Below are 19122 nucleotides of genomic sequence, written 5' to 3'. Positions count from 1 at the left end.
ACAACTGTCATCGTGCAAAAATTGTGACAGCTTTTCTTTCTAGGTAGCTTCGTTTATCTTATTTTAGTTTTCTTATTCCATCATAAAATCATTCTCTTTCACTGGACTGGGCTATAGGTTCACCCTCTCTCCAAGGTATACTGGAGAATGCTTGACTTTTAGCTATTCATGTTCTGTATTTACAAATGATTGAACCCAAGACATGCCTGTTAAAGACATAGTTCATGATTGCTGTTCTCATTCAGTAAGACATAATTTTAGCCTAGCGGACTTCAAGATATGGAGATGAAATTTCACTCACTAGATAGGTATCGGATGACATTAGGAGGTATATTTCATTCTATTATATTCTATTATAATGACATATGTATGTACTGGTAGCTTTTGTAATGGTGAATATATGAGCAGTGTAAAAGTTAAAGGAATCATTTAAAAAAAAAAGAAATGTAACATAAAAATCTAACAATGCCTCAGAAGCATATCACAGCATAGGACAATACTGCTGTACTGGTAGTTCAGTAGTAAGACTTCTAAGGCGTCGTCTGGTAATGAAAGAAGTATTTCCAGACACTGGATGACACTTGAAAATAGCATTCAATCAGAATCTAATCTCGAGCAAGATGAAAACTGGATGACCGCTCCACAAGGGTCTCAGCTTGCTTTTTTCTTTTTTTTTCTTTTAGAAATTGCTCTCCTCTGCTTAGGCAGAGATGGATAAACACAGTGATGTATTGTATCAAATACACAGACTCACAGAATTTCAGAATTGAAAGGGACCCTGGCAATAATGGAGTTCAACTCTTGCGCTTTATAGATAGGAAAAGAGAGGTTACAGAGATTTAGAATGTTGGCCATAGTAATTCAGCTAACTGGTGACACACCGGGGATCAAAACTAATTCTCCAATGTTAATATTTAGTCAACATTATTTATTTGAGAAGAAAAAATGAGTTCTATTTATTAGCAACTTCCAAGGCATTTTATCTATGAAATATCCTGAAGCTATGATAAAGGAATTAAGCAAGAATGGATAAGTAACCGGCAGTGCTCAAGGCATCCATTTAAGCAGGAAGTTCATTTTTCTTAATGGAAGGTGAATGCATGGAATATGAGGCTATCCATTCCAAACTATTTAGCCTGCTTTTGTAATAACAGCTTACAGTTCCTGCTTGGATTGGTAGCTAAGTAGCAAAGTAAGTGTGCGGGATAATGCATGGTAATAACCTATTACATCTTAGGTCCTTAGAAGTCTCTTGGTGTCTCTTAATCTTTCCCTCTAGAGATAGCTCTCTACTCGTCATGAGCTCATCTCGTCCAGGTTGCTTCCTGCCTCAATAAAAGGATAGGCTAACCATCGACCCTGAGGGAGCCAGTGTGGTGTTATGAACTACATTCCACTAATTGGAAAAGTCCTCCAGAAAGACAACTGTAGGGTGGATTTCAACTCACTACTCTCTCCTAGGAAGGTAAAGGGTACAGGATAAAGGATACCCATGACCCACTATCCCAACCACAGTTTTGGATAATGGGTCCCTTCCTCATGAAGTCCTGAGAAAGCATGCCTGGAACCACTGCCAAGTCTTATGAGAAACAAAGAAGTAAACATCTTTGATAATAAAAACACATTCTGGAAAATGTGTAAGCAAGTAGTTTTAAACGCTATTATACCCTTTTCTACCTTCTCAGTGTCCTGAACATAATTTCAAAGCTACCTTCCCGACTCTCTCCCTGTCTTGAGCAAACAAAAATGAATCAAGTATATCATAGTACACACCAATAATTTTGCAATAATATATGTACATAGATAGGTATTGTAATAACTATTTGAATATTCAGCTGGCTTAATATTTAAAAACCTTATGGTTCTTTGTTCTAAATTAACAACAATAAATTAATGGGATAGATGATGTCTTCCTAATATTAAATCATGGCTCCCAAGGCAGCCAAGAATAGGAGATTACTTGGGGATTCATTTCTGAAGTCTGGGAAATTTTCATATAGTCAAAATGACTTGGAAAATCCCTTAGGAGAGACTTGACTGAGGAGCCAACAAAGCCAGTTTCCTCAGCAATGAGCAGATTGCTGTCAGGTGTGTCGGCTGGGCCATGTTATTAAGAAACAAACAAGTTATTTCCATAGATTTGGACTGTGTTTCTATATAAAAAGGTTATCTCTGTGCATTTGAAACACCGCAGCAGCAGAGAGATGAACACAAGCACTGGAGGCAAACAGGAAACAGCAGAGGGAACAGAAGATCAGGCTCTTTCTTGTGTCCACTCTGGGCACAGGCACATTACATGGAACCTTAGGTTTAATGAAGCAGACACAGCTCCTTTATTGCTTTTTTGGTACCACCTGGATTTTAAATACAGGCCCTAAAGGTCACTTGACAGTACTCAGTAAAAAGATGATCCTCCATATTAACCAGAAAAATGCATATATTAAAGTCTTTCATTAGAGTTTCTTCAAAAATAAAATCCAAGTCACCAAATTTCTCCTAGGGAATGGACTGGATCCCTGAAAACATACTCGCAGAATATCAGGCCTCCTCAGTTACAGACACCTTGATATACAAGAGTCTCCATTCAAAAAAGCACTAACACCTTAAGCTGTCACGGCAAATGTGTATCTGCTTAGCGAAGGTAACTGAAATGGGGGCACTGTTAATATAGGACCCAAACAGCACAGGTTTCCTGGAGGCTGTTGAAAGCTGACTTAGCAGACAAGCTTCAGTGCTAAATAAACCAGCACTAGGGGGGAAAAAATCTTCAAAAAAGAGTTCCTTTTGAAGCTGTCACTGCAGTGAGTTAGCCTCTTTTGATTTTGTACTCCCTGCGATGGGACTAGAAATTACTAGCTTCCATTTGTCCTGTGGCAAGGAAGGGAGAAAGCATTTACCTATCCTGCAAGAGATGCCTTTCACAAATGATGGTCTCTGCTGCTTTCAAGAGATCAAATGGCAGGCAGGCAGGCAGGCTCACCAGCCTGCTTTTACAATGCCCTGTGTGTGGAGGATGTTAAGGTACGACTCATGTCAGAGCACGTTCCAGTGTTCATCTTTTATGAATGCAAAAAAAAAAAACCCACAAAAAAATTCCTACAGCAAAGCTTAGGATTTATACTATTTTTCCCCCTCAGAATTATGAACCTGTTTCAGAATCACACTTCTAAGGAAGTAAAATTAAAAGACAAAACCACAGGTAAATATAGTATTTTTTAAAACATGGCACTGAATTTTTAAATTATTGATAGGCTTTTGAACTCTTGTTGAACTATAATATACAGAAAAATGTACAAATTAGAAGGCTCAGCTTCAGGACTTTAAAAAAACGAACATATCCTTGTAAGGAGCACCAAGATCGAGCAGCAACAACCCTCCACTTGTGTCCCCTCCCTGAGGCATTACATTTTAAATCTTTATGTTTAGGTACAGACAATATTTCAAAATCTATTTGTCTTTCTGAAGGAGTTGTCTTTGGCTAAAACCAGGCACACTTTTAAAACGATAACTTAAAGTTTCTCTCGCATCCTTCCAATTATTGTCTCTTCCCACTGAGGGCAGAATGAACCCATAAAAATGTTGGAATGAGAAGGAACCTTCAAGTTTCGATCAAATAAAGTTTTAAATTTAATTTGAAATATAAAGCCTAAGAACATGTTTCTCATATAAAATCCTCTATTATGGAGTTTTGAATCATCTAACGAATATTTACATGTATGTATATATAAAAGGTTTGCCTTCTTCCACACTCTTTCAAATTCGCCACTATTCTGTACAACATGTTCTCTCTCTTTTATTTAACTTCAACTTCCAAATGCTCCTGAATGATAAACAGAGGATAACCTAGGGGCAGCACCATCCTATTTTGTTTTGACAATAGGAAGTTTCTATTCTGCAAAAGCTGTGACTTAATTGAAATATTTTTGAAAGTCAACCTAAAATCAGTGGCTACATTTTCAACCCAATTATCTTCATCAGCTTAAAATACTATTATGTATTGTGTTTTGGTTTTCCAATGAAAAAAAAAATCCAAAGCATATAATTTACATATAATTATGCACATATGGAGTCCTTGGTATTAATTAGGGAACACATTTTGATTATAGCTCATATATTTGATTTAGCATTAATCTGCAGTTACTCGGTATGTTTATGTTGTAATGCAGTATGAGGATTAATTAAGCAACACTTATAAAGCAATTCTGAATTGAGAAGTAGTGTAAAATGCTAAGTATCACTACTCTATCAATGGAAAAACACTGAAATTCTCAGGTGACCCACATTACCTCTTAAAATGCCCTCAGATCTTAAGCAAGTCTTTACACTGTAAGATCGGGGGTCAGCGTAGAAGGGTCTGTGGTTACTAGATTTTCTCCCTTTTCAGTTGTTAGTAATTATTAGCAGGTGGTGTGCTACAGTTAAGCTCGTTAAATAGGGGTAAGGAATGCTTGCAAAGAAATGGGGCTAGAAAAGTGGGGGGGGGGGGGGAATATCCCCTAAGAGAGAGCCTTGAAAGTTTTCAAAGATGGAGAAAAGGAGAATTAATATGGAATGAAAAGAAATGGAGAGCAGGGTGAAGGGTTTCCAAGTTGGATGAAGCAGAGAGTAATGTTTCTGTTGGCAGAAATAGGGAGAGTAGAAGGGTCTCTTCCGGGCCTAGGTTGAATTTTATTTTTGTAATCTATTTTTTGTCAATTTCACTAAACGTTATCTCAATGGTTTTCATCAAATGCTTTTTTGGTCATGTATTTATTTAGGGTATCTTTTCCATTTTACAAGTAAGTTCATCAACTAACATAAAAAGGAATTAATAGGAAATAGGAAATGGAAATGTGCAAATCCTAGCATTTCTCTCTAATGACTTCCATTCTTTTACTGGGGTTCCTAAACACATATATAAACATGCTAAGCAATGAGGGGAGCAGTGAGCGGCACGGTGAGGGGTAGGAAAGCAGATGGAGTATGTGTGGAGTATGTGGGGGGGAAAAAGCCATAGATAGTGCTGTTAGTGACCTACACTAGATTTCACCGAAATTTAACTGCACCTCCTAATTTTTATGAGACAATTGGAAAGTAACTTGATTTTTCCTCTTAATTTCTTTTGGTTAAAAACGAAATGTTATCTTCTATTAACTTAAATGGCATTAATTACTTGATGACTGTGTAGCCCTGACCAGCTGGAGTTGTAAGGGGTAAGCAAAGGTAAAGTAAAAGGCTTTCTCAAAAAATCAAGTGTAAAAAACTAAATGGTATTAGGGAAATTTTTTTTCCTAAAAAAACTCATCAATGAAGCTAAATATTATATTGTTCAACATTTAGTTGCTTCAAAAACATTTTAAAGGATGAAAACATTCTGAACATACTCTTTAAAAAAGAATGCTGTAGTGCTTTACATATCTTCTCATAGCCAAATGAATGAAAATATAATTCCTGATACTTAATGGCCATATTTAGGTATTAAAAAGACAGGTGTCCCATGGGAGGCGTGATAATAAGGATCATTAGTTTTCCATACTGAAGATGACTAGCAAAGTTGAAATGCAGGAAGCTGGAGAATCAGGGCACTCGTATTTATGTGAAGAGACTGGCAAAAGCAAAAGAATACTTCAACATAATAAGCTCCTTTTGGATCGTTTGAGAGGTACAGAGTAGTCCTAAAATCATTCCCGTGACTCACATCAAGCTGCTTGTGTATAATGAAGGTTAGAGAAGAACATGAAGAACATCCAGTTACAATTCTTCTGAAATCAGTGGGATTATCAAGCAACCTGATGGAGAAATATCCCTACGTGATAAGGGAAGCAGATGACTTCATACATCAGAATGAAAAGGCATAAATGAGATGAGGTAAACGATTCCAATCTTTATTCATATGTATTCTATTAGGCATGAATAAATTCATTCCTCTCCATTCCCAGTGGTTCAAAGGACTTTTAGAAACACTGACTCCATTACTTGTTTTATGTAGTTAGGACATGAACTATGGCACATATACAAACTAGAAATCCAACACAAATTGAATTCATTTAGTGTTTAAAAGCATTGGTCTAGTAACTAGACCACCTTAGGCAAGTCACTTAACCTTTCTCAGCATCGATTTCTATTCTGCAAAAGAGGGGCTGGGCTAGATGATCCCTTCCGATCACACAGCTCGTGCAATCAGCCTGAAGACTCAGTCTCTGGTACTATAAAAACAAGTGCCTTAAAAAGGAATTAGTTTATGACACCTAAGATCTATGGCGTTTACTCCTTTCTTTCCAAGAGAAAAGAAAAGCATCATTGTTTCCTCTTCAAAATGCCTTCTCAGCCATGTTTCCATCTCTCCCCTCTATCTGGAAAGGCGCAGGGGGCTGTGGCATTTCGTGCAAGTTGAACGTTACCTTCTCGGCAATCATTTCATCTCGGAGTTGGTCTAGTGATTTCTGCTTTTTACTTTCTAGTCCTTGTCACCCCATATACTCCACTTAAAAAGAAAAGTTGTAAAAAATGAAGGGATATAACTTATTTTTGTTCATTCTTCAAAAGGGCTCATCTAGGTTAGGTAAAGAAGGAACACTGGCACACCTATATGTAGGGAGGGGTGTCCAAGAAAGTCACATATGCATTGTAACTGGCTTCTGCTATTATAGCATTTTAAAATCCAAAGACCAAATTTTGTGGAAAATAATAAAAATAAACTCTCCTTCAAATTTCTAAGTAAAATAAGTATTAGAATAACCAGATAGTAGTTAAATGCATTTTCTTCTTTCAAAGCTTCCCCTTTCTTAAGAGAATTGAGATTTAATTATAGTTATTTTGGTACAAGCAAGTTATTCTGCTCCTGTCTCACGCCCCAGGAGATTGCCCCTGACCTACCTGTACTACAGGTGGGAAAATTCAAGAGTAACTTCAACCCTTACTAGGACAATTTGAGCCTCAGTTGTCGAACTTTGGTTTGCATAAAAGTCAACTGGGGAGCTTATTAAAATGCATATATGCATTGCCCACTGACACAGATAATCGGTTGGTGAAGGCCTGGGGCAGGGTGGGAACCAGGTGGGGGGGCAAACAATGGTGGGGACAAAGAGGGGACTCTCAACAATAAAGATAAAAAAAATTCAGAATCATAGGCTCAGTAGAGTGCAGTAGCTCTCTGAAAAAATATGCATAAGTGTGTATATATATATTTTTTTATTAATATAAAATTTACACATAATAAAATATATAACACTGTTTATTATAAATTACATATAGCCAATTGAATATCACAGAATTAAAAAAAATTTTGCTAAGTTTGGAGCTGATGAGTGAGTGGTTAAGACAAGAATGTTTGTTGTTATTCTTGTTTATTGAAACAACAAAGACATATGTTGGAACTGCACTTGCTCATCAATGATGTGAGCAGAATCTTTGCTGTATTGGATAGCAGTTTTTAAATACTTGAAGAATAGCTCCTCAATTTTTTGGCTATTCATAATAATGTGCATTACTAACATCTTTTCCATCATCTTCTTAAATCCAAACAACCAGCAAAATAATTTATCAAGCAATGATTTGTAAAATCTGTCAATTTCCATGGTGTCAGTTTTCCCACCCTGGTTGATTTCAAGCTACCAATGTGACATCACTGAACACTGGGTTGGGAAGAGACGAGCAGTTAACACATCACTTTTTAGTATTTCCACCACAGAGATACAATAGACATAAAACCCCTCAAGAGCATAGATAACAGTAAACTGTAAAATAATTAATGATTTTTAATGTACTCATTGCCTTTATTTTTAATGATGGCTACAAGTGACAAGCCACTCAGTGTGGTGACTGGGGAAGGGTGGAGGTGGAAGAGGGTATATGGGGATAAATGTGAGGGGGGGAAATAATAAACTAAAATAAAGGGAAAAAACCAATCAGCTCATAAAGGACATGAAAATTAATAATTGGCTCTTGTGAGTCAGTATGAGCCAGTTCCCGCACACCACTGCCTAGACTCTATTTTTTGTGCATCTAATTCAGTGGGTTTGTTGGAACCAGCAATTCTCATTTTAAAAAGCACCCAAGGAAGTTCTGGTGCAGGTAGTCCTCAGATCAGATACTGAGAAATCCTGACCTACACTATGTACTTTCGAGGTAATTCTGCCCAGACCTTCTAGCTAATTCAGATCCTTTAATGAAACAATAAAAGGAGTTTCTCTGTTCAAGTAAACACTGGGCAAAAATTTTCAAGTATGAAAACATCTAATGCAGGTAACAATATGGGGCTCGCTCATTTATTGTAGATTGCAAACTGGAAAAACTGTTTTGTTGGGTCTGGTGGAATCCGTTAAGGTTTAAATACTTCATGACCCAAAAATCTCATTTCTAGAAATCTACCCTGCAGTGGCAATACATGGTTACCTAAAATATTTCTAACACTAATGTTCACTGCGACATTGCTTGTAATAGCAAAACACCAGAACTTAAAAGTCTTTAATAGGGAATAGAATATATAAATTGTAGTATATCCACACAACAGAATACTAGGCAGCCATTATAAATAATGAAAGAACTTTACATGTGCTGCCTCAGAAATATGCCCAGGGTGCATTGTTAAATTAAAAATAGCAGCAGATGCAGATCTGTGGAGAGTGTGACTGATCTTTGTCCAAAAGAGAAAAAAGTGCTTATATACACGTCTATGGTTTCTGTGTGTATAGAGAAATGTTGGGATAAGCATATGAAAAGCTAGCAGACATAAGTGGTAGTTACCTAGAGGTGGCGGTGGGTGGGAAAGGGATGTGGGATTAAAGAGGGTATTATATATTTTTTCTTTTAAATCCACATACCTTTTCTTCAATATCTTTATTGAGATATAATTCACACATCATACAATTCACCTCTTTAAAGTGCACAATTCAATCGTTTTTATTATATACACCAACATGTGCAACCATCACCTCATGTTATAGATTTTTAAAACAGTAAGGTACTGTGAGTGATTTTTTTACTTTTCCTTTTAATATTTTTCTATACTTTCCAAAAGATGAAAAATAAAATTTGAGAGAGATTATTTTAATGGGAAAATATTCAAATTTATCCAGAGTCCTCCAATCTGTTAGTATTTTAATAATTCATGTATTAAGGAATAGATTTCTTTGCTCTAACTCTAGAACTATTTGCAATTCTGAAATCTGAAAAGCCTAAAGTTTTTTCATAATAAAGTTTGACAGCAAAATTTGATCTGAATGAATGTGATGCTTTTATGGTCTTTATTTACCCATTATAGTGTGACTATTTGAACATTCCACTATAGGTATATTAGTGTATTTGATTAGAGATGGTGCCTCAGACACCCAAAGGTGATATAATGTAATATATAAATTATGCACTTGAGGACTTTCAAAAAAGTTTTAAGTTGTTAATACTAAACCACATCTGGCCCAAAGCATTTAAATAAAAGTTTGTATCCCCATATTAAGGAATAGGAGAGAAATAGGAAGTGGGAGTCTGGGAGGGAAGAAAGGAGACTTGCTGAGTGGCACAGGCCATATGAATGGCCTTGGGAGAGGAAAGGGAAACAGGTAACGTGCACCCTTCCTGGAAACACGTTTCTGTATTCACTGAGGATGAGGCTTGTTTAAGCAGGTGGCTGTCCCTGGTGTTGAGAACTTGGAAACATGTGTGCCCTAGAATGAAAGATCATGGTGAGAACTAACCTGCCTTATGCTGGAAGGAGTGGGAGGAGACTGGGCTTGCTGGAACTCATGCATGTCAGGGTCCTATTCAGGGAAGGCAGGCTGAGTAGAAAGGTGGCACCTGTCTCCCTGTCACTGTAGAGACTCAATGGCTTACAGGCATCTCCCTGGGGGTGGGGAAGCTTTAACGCCACCATCCATATTTTCAGTTTCAAAGGAAATTGTTAAATATGAAAATTAATCCAGAGCACTTGAAAACACATGGGTTTAAATGCTCTGATCCATAATGCCCCTCACTTTGCAGAGGAGTAAAAGCAGCCTTGTGCATCTCGCTAGAAAGCACGCAGAGGGAAGCTACTAGGACAGATTTAGAGATGACAACAGCGGGAGCAATGGGGAGCAATCTTCCACCCAGTTTCCTGCTATCTCAGCAATCAAGTAGCAAGGAGTCAAGAGCACTCTAACGCTTACCCTGAAGTCACAGGGGTCTGCTTTATCCTGGAATGAAACAATTTTAAGTGTAGTTGCCCTGCCACTGATCTATGCTCCATCTTGTTCAAAAACGCATTAGCAAGGGATTTTTCCTGGGTTCACAATTTCAAAGCTTTTTCCAATAGCTTCCTGGCTGTAGTCTTGCAAGGCAGACATGCAGTGGAATCAGAATTCCTCTGGAGTCCTCTGTTCTCTCCTGCCACTGTCTGCAGGCCCTCAGGCTCCTTCTACTACTCGCTCAGCTGCGGCGAGCTGGGAAGTCCCGCTGTGGAAGTGCCTGAGTGTGGAGTGTGCACACACCAACCCGTGCTCCAAGTCCAGGGACACCCACCTGTCTGGAACTAAGCCACTGAGAAGCCAGGATGGAACAGCACAGAGAGGGCAAGAATTCAAATCTGAAAGTCACCAAGTCCACGCACTAGTGTTCCCCAAGATTTCAATCAAAAAGCTCCCTTTATTGGCTTCAATTAGGACTCTGCTTAATGATAAACTCAGCTACCTAGACTCCACATCTAAAGCGTCCATTTAGAACAAGGGAGAAGGGTGCCTGTAGGAAATAACCTGGCACCATGAATCTCTTTCTCAACTCCAGGTGGCCGTGCCTGCCTTTCAACCCCTCTCTCACTGCCCCAAGTGTGTACTGACTCATGTGATTACAGTTATTGTTTTATTTGCTCCCATTGGATGGTGAGCTACAAAAGGCAGAATCTGTTCTTACTCATTTTTGCCCCCCTCCATGTAGTGCTCTGTTTGAATTAAAATGAGGTGAAGTGTTCGCTTGACAACAGAGGAAGCTACAGAAAATATAGAAAAGCAGATAGAAACAGGCAGCAAGCTCAGTAACATGGAAAGACTTATCTACTCCTAAAATTTTGAGGGAAATCATTGTGCAGTAGTTGATATTCAGAATGGCATCCCAAAACTATGAAGAGAAGAGGGGTAGGAGATGAAGAAGGCAGCTAACATTCACTGCCAGTCTGCTCTATGCTGGGCACGGCTGTAGGCGTTTAATATACACCAACTATTTTAATTTCATAAAGCACATGCTATATTTGAAAAAGATTCTTGTCCAAAATGTTCTGAAGTTATAGTACTTAAAGAGTTAAAACGTTAGCTTTCTGGAAAACTTGGCCATTGATAATGGTTCATTATTAAAGGGTTCAAACTAAAATGTCATGATGTAATTTTAACTACTATAACCCCAGGAATTTGGAGATGAAGCTTCTTAGAGCTCACATAAAGGAGAGCTGAAAACAATCCCCAGATATCATTCCTCTCATTAAGAATATAAGTATTAAACACCCAATCTAAGGGAAACAAATCTTGCAGCTATTTACGCCTAGGAACATGCTAAAATGGGTGTGTGTGTGTGTGTGTGTGTGTGTGTGTGTGTGGTCTATGTCCTTCATGAGGTATACCTGCTACTAGGAACATGCTAAAATGGGTGTGTGTGTGTGTGTGTGTGTGTGTGTGTGTGTGTGTGGTCTATGTCCTTCATGAGGTATACCTGCTAGTTTTCCTATATGTAACCAAGAGTTTAAGGGCAATAAGCAGCTTGGAAATGTTGTCAACCCAAAGAGAATCAGAGCTTATGCACATGGGAATTTTAAGAATATCAATTCCAACTTCAGTTGGTGGTGTGGGGTTTTCCAGTTTGGGAAATGAGTTACTGTTGGAGACCAGTAAGCTAATAATGCCAGGCGCTCTGGAAAGCAGAGGCCTGTTTTCTTAAGATTTGCCCTGGGCCAAACATCCCGAAGAAACGTGGCAAAATTCTACAGCAATCTCAGGAGAATTGTCTTTTTGGAAGAAGACTTTACTGAAAAAATGTAGAAAGAAAAAAAAAACAAAAAAGACCAGGAGGAATCTCTAGTTCTCATTTTCTAATCTCCTTAAGTGCAGAGACTTGATCTCATAATTTCTTTGTATAACTGAACTAAAAATAACAAAACTGCTGTGGAGAACAGGACATAGACCATGACTAGGAAACTTCTACTGGTGATGTGACAGATGTGAACACAGTTCTGTGTCTAAACATAACCAGAAATTACAACACCCTTAAAAAGTAACCAACGTATACTTGTTTTAAATTTTTTTTGTTTAAAATATTACAGATGTCCCTTTTTCTCCCCAATGACCCATTCCCCAAAGTACTCTTCATACTATGAGCAACTATGACAACTATGCATTTAGGGGAATTTATGTCCCCTTGAAGCCTCTTACAGGAGCTATAATGATACTAGTTAACATTTATTGAGTACTTACCAGGTACCTTTAAATGAACCATTATGATCCTACTCTACAGACAAGGTGGGCAGGGAGGTTTAGACACTTGGTGTGGGTAACAAAACCAGCAACTGCCACTGCCAGGCCACCTGGTCTGAGCTCAATCACCTAACCCCTGTACTATGCTATTGCCTATATGGACTCTCATTTCTAATTAGATTACATTCTGTTTCCCACAGAATATTAATTTATAGAAAACCTACATTTAAAAAGAGAACTCACGCTGGCCTTCCAGAGCCCCAATTATGGCTCACCTTGGCCTCCTGGAGCCCCAATCCTTTCTTCATAAAGCTAGTAGCATTTCCATGCCCTCAAGCCTAGGACTGAAGTTAAAATCTGATCAGGTTACTGCCTGGCTAATAAGCACTCTGAGTGCCTTCAGAATAAAGTCCTAACAAAAATCTTTATGTTCTGGTCCCCATCTTTCATCTCTCTTCTTTGCATTTCACACCCCAGTAACGTTAAATTACCATGAGTTCCTTGTGGACATGTCAGTTTTTGCTCTCCTGTGCCTATGCACATGCTTTTACCTTCGTCTGGATTGTGTCTTCCCCTTCCCCCTGTCTCCTAGGGGACTCCTGATCATTCAAATCCTTGCCCTGGTTCCATCTTCTAATAAGCCTTTCACAGACGACATCTCCCTCTCCTTCCAGGCAGAACTATCCACTCTGCCTTTCCACAGCCTCCATATCTGGAATGCCTTTCTATTATTGCCTATAAACACCCTGTTTTTGTGTTTGTTTCTCCTGCTGGAATATACTAAATGCCTGCGGGCAGGAAGATTAGTATGCCCAGCACAGGTCTGACCCTATGATTGACCTGGCATTTAATGAAATTGGTTGCTTATAAATGTTTTTACAGCTTCACATTCTGGCAAATTCCAAAACAAACAAAAAACAAAACAAAACAAACATTGCATGTTATCCCACAGAACTCACACCCACTTGTTTCCTACCAATAGAGAGCACAGACCAAGCTTACCCAGTTGGCTTTAGGTTATATTCTCTCTAATACTGTGTCACATTCCAACAAATTTTAGAAAATATTTTACTTCCACTGTTGGTGCTTCACTCACCTGTCTAAAATCTCCCTGTGTGAAAAAATGCTCATAGCCTTACACCAAACATCTCCCTACTCTTCAAAAGAATGCAGCGATTTCCTCCCTCATAGTCTCAGTCTGCTTCTGATGGACAATTGATGTACTTAAGGCATCACCAATAGTTCAAATCTTCACTAACACTAATATGATTATATATGGCTCTATATACTACACATATATCACATACAATGTATTTTTATGATGATAAAATTATTTTCCACTTCTAGGTGCATCTGGAAGGAAGTGTACAATCACAGTACAGAGACTTTTAAAAGTACAAGTCACTCCTTACATAAATCAAGTCAGGCTTGTAGAGATTTACATGAACTCTTCTTTGTCAGAAGAGGGTGGGTGGAAATGCAGCTCACTAACCGGCAGGTACTGGAGGACTTAGCATAGTGCTTCGACTTGTAGAATTAAAAATATGGTGTTTTAACATTATGAAGGGGAAAAAATCCACACAATTCTATCTTTCATGCTTATTGACTGTTTCCTATTTTCCTTGTTCTTTATAATCCTTGGAAACATACAAGCATACATACAGTTTTATGTAATCTATATACAATTTTATGCTTAGCTATTTTTGTTATAACATTTATTTAACTTGTCCCCTATTAAGGGATATTTGTTAACTTCTAGTTTTTCATATGAATAGTTAATGGTACATAAATAACTGTGGGTAGATAATTTTTTTAAAACAAGAAAAAATCTCTTTCTTTAGGATAAAAGCCAAAAGCAAGATTTTAATGTTCTATATAAAATGTATATAATATAGTAAAGTTGCATTCCAAATACTGCACTAATTTATAAAGCTCCTCAAACTGTACCAGATTCATCCAAAGCCTAGTAGTACTGGGTTTTAGAATTCAACCTCTACTCACCCCTAATTTAATAAATCTAAAATGATCTCTCATTGTTTTAGTGAGATTTAACATTTTCCCATGTGTTTACTATTCTAAGCCACATATAACTTAAGGCACAAGATACTATATAATACAACGGAATGAGTTACATGAACAAAACCTTTTGTTTCTATTTTCATTATATTACAATAGAGTCTATGAATTACAACACTGGTAATCTTTCCACCTCATACCTTCTTTCATAAAAATGATCCTCAAAAAAGTGAAAAATAAAAGTTAAAAGTTTCTCATCAATCTTTTATATATATTTCCATAGTAATAATTAATACTTTTTAATTACCCTTAAACAATTACAAATTCCTTTTTTTCTTTATATTGTTGACACTATTGCAGATATCCCCCATTTCCCCCCACTTTGCCCAGATCCACCCAGCCCCCGCACCCCCTCCCCTGGTCTTCACCACACTATAGTCTGGGTGTATGGGCTATGCATGTGTGTTCTTTGGCTTATCTCTTTATCTTCTTTTATCCAGTCCCCCACCTCCCTCCTCTCTGACCTCTATCAGACTGTTCCATGTATCCATGCCTCTGGTTCTATTTTGTTTGTTTATTTTGTTTATCAGATTCCTCATATAAGTGAGATCATATGGTATTTGTCTTTCTCAGACAAATTTGTCTTTCTCTGGCTTATTTCGCTTAGCATAATAATCTCTAGGTCCAAATTCCTCATCAGTAATAAATTAATTTAAATTAAATTATTACAGTAATATATTTTAAGAACTAGTAAATATCATCTATTTCCCTAGGGCATCAATGCGGTATCTGTTAGGAGGTATTACAAAGCTAAGAATTAGGTTGAAAAGTAAAGTCTAGGGCTTCTATGGAGGGATATAGTGTGGAGAGAGGGGAGTATGAGTGGGTATGTTAGTTGTGGTGGTCAGGGAAAGCCTTCCTTGCCTTTTTAGAAAAAATTACAATTGTATTGTCAATGCTCTGGAAGTCAGCAGGCTTAGAGTCCGCCTGTTCCACTGATGCCAACACAGTACATTTTTAGAGCAGATAATTTCTGCCTTTGTTCCTTAAACACAAACATTAATTATTCCTTTGTCTTCAACAAAACCTTGTCTTAGCACTATAGACAGTTAGCAGTGTAAGACTAGGTTCTGTTTCCAAAATGAAAAGCTATTTCTGTATAACTCAAAGCATGTTTTTAATATAAAAAATTTTCTTTGGAAGTTGGATTCATAGGCTGGTCCACAGGAGCTTGCTTAATTGATAATATATCTGACTGAAGAACTAATTATAATTTTTCAATGACATAAAGGTATTTTTTCCAACATCTTTTTCCAGAGAAAGATGCATTTACTGCCCCTGTCTTGGATGCTGAGAACCTATGGGGCGTCGCAGCAAAGGCCCCGGACATTCACAGGCGGAGGCGGACACGTACTTCTAGACTTAGTCGTGGGACAGAAAGCCAGTATGTCTGGAGGGGAAACTGTATCGGATTAATTAACAGAAACATAATGCTAAATTAGAGAGCGTGGGGAATATGCGTAAGTCAGCAAGACAGTGTGGAAGCTGACAGCCAAGGAGAAGGCTGCTGAGTATCTACACCCCCGCGAATGCCGGAGCGTGAGCCTGGCGTGCAGGTGGCCTGTGACTGAGCGGCAGAAGGCAGAACAGGCACCCGTCCCGGCTGCCTTGGGCACGGGCCCCTTCCTCGGGTTAATGACTCTGTCATGGGAAAGGAGCAGTTACGTGAACTGCACAGCAAGCTCGGGCGAGCGGCAGGTGTGCGGGGCCGCGCTCGGCAGCGCTGTCTGGGGGCGGGCGGTTTCTGCACGCGTGGGCAGCGGGCCAGTTCGTGACGTGCCACGCGTGGATATGGACAAGGCGCGGCCACGAGCCGAGCGTCGGCGAGCCTCGCTGTTCCTGCAAAACTTGCTGACTCTCCCAAGGGCTTGCTTACAGAATTAAATAATTTACTAGTCCCTACACTTTCTGACAGTGCTGCTTGGAAGGAATCCCCTAACAGAAGCAGGCAGATAAGATAATACACTGGAAAGCCAAAGCACCCTGAAGTCAGCGCAGGAGAAAGCACAGCAAGGTGTGTACGATAACATGCCCTTCAAAAGGAAAGTCATTTCCCCAGCAGTCCCGAATTAAAAGAAACAAAAGCAGTTGTTTCCTAGTGGGAAGACGGTGTGGTCAAGTCTTCATTTTATTATGTGGATAATAACATATATATTTTAAACAATATAGTACTGAAAGTTGTGCTGAGTTCCAATATTTTTAAACTTACCTCCGAATGCACTAATATCCCCATAGTGTACCTGCAGTACAAAGTATTTACTTCCAGTCTCTCCTCCAACTCGGAATCCAACACCTAAAGATTTACAGAAGATGATAAATTAATATTTTAGAAATGGAATTCTAAAACGGAGCTAATCTTGGGTTGCGGATCTGTGAAATCCAAAGGGAAATAAAATAGCATATCGCATATGAAATTATGTTACATGAAAATGAAAGTAAACGAGGCATTTACTGACAACTTCTAAGATAATCTATCAATCCTTCTCAAAGCTCTGATAGCATTTTATACACAGTACCCTCTTTCTTTTGAAAGAAACGCAATAAAGCAAAACAAATTCTGTCCTTGATTATATAACTGACATCTGACTTTGTATATATTCATATGTGTTTTTATTTTCTGACTGAATATAGGAAATAGACTTCTTAGAGCATCTCGAAGGAATTACTTTTCTTTCCATATGAAAACAGGAATCTGCCAAAATGACACTGCGGAAACCATTACCAATGTAGCTTACAAACTCTAGTATGCCAAGAAATTTTTGGACTCTGATGGGTTCCTAACAGTCTTACTATTAGTAGAGTTTGCTAGTAAGCTAAAAATTACCTACAGAGAAAATACTGAGAAGTACAGAAATTTCTTTTTCTATCTGCTCTACTTGTGGGTCTTTAAAATGTCAACATATTCATGACTGGCCCCCTTATTAATTTCCAAACTTGCTTGGCAATGGCTGCCTGGTTAACCACAGAGACGATCCTGAGGCTCATTTGAAGCAAAGCAAAACAGACGTCACTTAGAGCTGACATGAGTTAGGCAGGTCAGAGAGCAGCGTGTGCTTCCCAAGCCGCTGTCCCCTAACCCTGCCAGCCCTACTTGGTAACAGAACTGCACATCCACTTTGATACTAAGAAAGATTCAGGTAATAAAACAGAGTCTAGTAATTCGCTCACACACTGGAAGCTGCAAACAGTATTTAGAGGTGAAGTCAGAAAGCCAGCTGAGGTTTGGCATCACACTCAATGCCCAGGTTCCAGGACTATAAAAAAAACCTGTTTGCTGAAATGGCAGTTTATTTCATTCCTAGCTCTCCTGGCTCATGAAATGCTCCTGCTGGCAAAACCAATGTGCCCGAGGCCAAAGGTGGCCTGAGGTGAACTTGGTTGTTTTCTATCTTCACTGTCATCTGGGCAAATTTCTTAACCAAAGAGAAGTGGAGAGAGAGTAGCTATCTAAATGAAACCTTTTCAATACGAAGCAGGCAATACAGGTCCTTTTTTAGTGTGAAACTGCAGGACGGAATATTGTCAACAACTGTCGGAAGGGGCATACAATAAAAAGTGCTTTGGAATCAGAAATTAAGCAGTGACTACAAGACCATCCAAGAGGCCTCAGACGTACCTTTGGGGAGTCTGGTAGGGGGCGCATTTCTTGCCCAGGCATACAGAATGTTGGCTTCATCTGTACAGGTCCCTTCATCACAAAACCTGAAAGAAAGAAAAAAGTAGCTATAAACGAAGGTTCAAGTAGTAAAATGCATTAAGTCACTCACCATGGTGGGGAGGGATAGGGGAAAATGTATGAAAACAAAGTAAAGTACTATTATCACTGTAGTCACATCAGCTTTAAGATCCTAATGAAGACTGCAGCAAAGAGTATTTTTCAGTGTGAAAAGAAAGCACATATAAAAGATTTGTTTATTGCCCAGTGTAAAACAACCCTGAGACAGACATACAATTTCTAATTCAATATGTTCATTTGTGGAACGTACACGATATAATCAGGTAGAAAAATAAGCATCACATAGAGAGTCTGAATAAACCAAAGCTAATGCACAGGAAGTTTAGAAGTGGATTAAAAGAAACGGAACACCTTTCTCCTTTGGGGACCAGTGTTATCGACAGGTCTTTAGCTGTTGCAGCAAACAGTATGCAGTGCTTATGCTTAGTACGGTGAACACCCACGCATGCACCACTTAAAGGGCTCTTGGTGTTTAGGTATATATATACACACACACATATCTATATATGATTTTGTTTAAGTTTATGAATACTGGTGCATCACTTACAAGTTGTTTCATGTTGTGCAAGTCCCTGTATCTCAGCGAGCCTCAGTCTTCTCTCTTGTAAAACAGAGATTCTTGTACTTACCTCACAGAGTTACTCAGCAAGTCAAGTGAGTGAAAGCACTTTATACACCTCAAAGTATAATACTGGGGAATGCATCATCTAACAAAACGTTCACGTTACCTAAGATTCACTGTTGAGAGGCAGGGTTGGGTGGTGGAAGGAGCAGAGGCAGAAAGGCATCTGGAGCTGAATCCCACAACCTCCTTCACAGCTGCGTATCAGCCCGAGGAGGCCTGTACGGAAACCCGCCCGGTGGGGCTGTGACGGTGATGCGTGCAGGGCACCCAGTAAGGTA

General features: G+C 38.7%; 1 protein-coding gene across 8 annotated transcripts in view; it reads right to left on the bottom strand.

Annotated features, from left to right (window-relative positions):
* Nucleotides 1-19122, bottom strand: part of PAM (peptidylglycine alpha-amidating monooxygenase) — a 147674-nt gene that overhangs the window by 74475 nt on the left and 54077 nt on the right. For all 8 annotated transcript variants that reach the window (XM_016221968.2, XM_087815463.1, XM_087815464.1 and 5 more), the window contains exons 5-6: nt 18100-18185; nt 16693-16776 (exon numbers count right to left, since the gene is read on the bottom strand). In XM_016221968.2, the coding sequence (XP_016077454.2) occupies nt 16693-16776; nt 18100-18185 (170 nt within the window). The remainder of the gene's footprint in view (nt 1-16692; nt 16777-18099; nt 18186-19122) is intronic.

Source organism: Miniopterus natalensis, chromosome 3 (genome assembly GCF_054644295.1).
Source record: "Miniopterus natalensis isolate mMinNat1 chromosome 3, mMinNat1.hap1, whole genome shotgun sequence".
Classification (NCBI taxonomy): domain Eukaryota; kingdom Metazoa; phylum Chordata; class Mammalia; order Chiroptera; family Miniopteridae; genus Miniopterus; species Miniopterus natalensis.
Note: the sequence above shows the minus strand (reverse complement) of the source record. Positions and strands in the feature narration are given on the sequence as shown.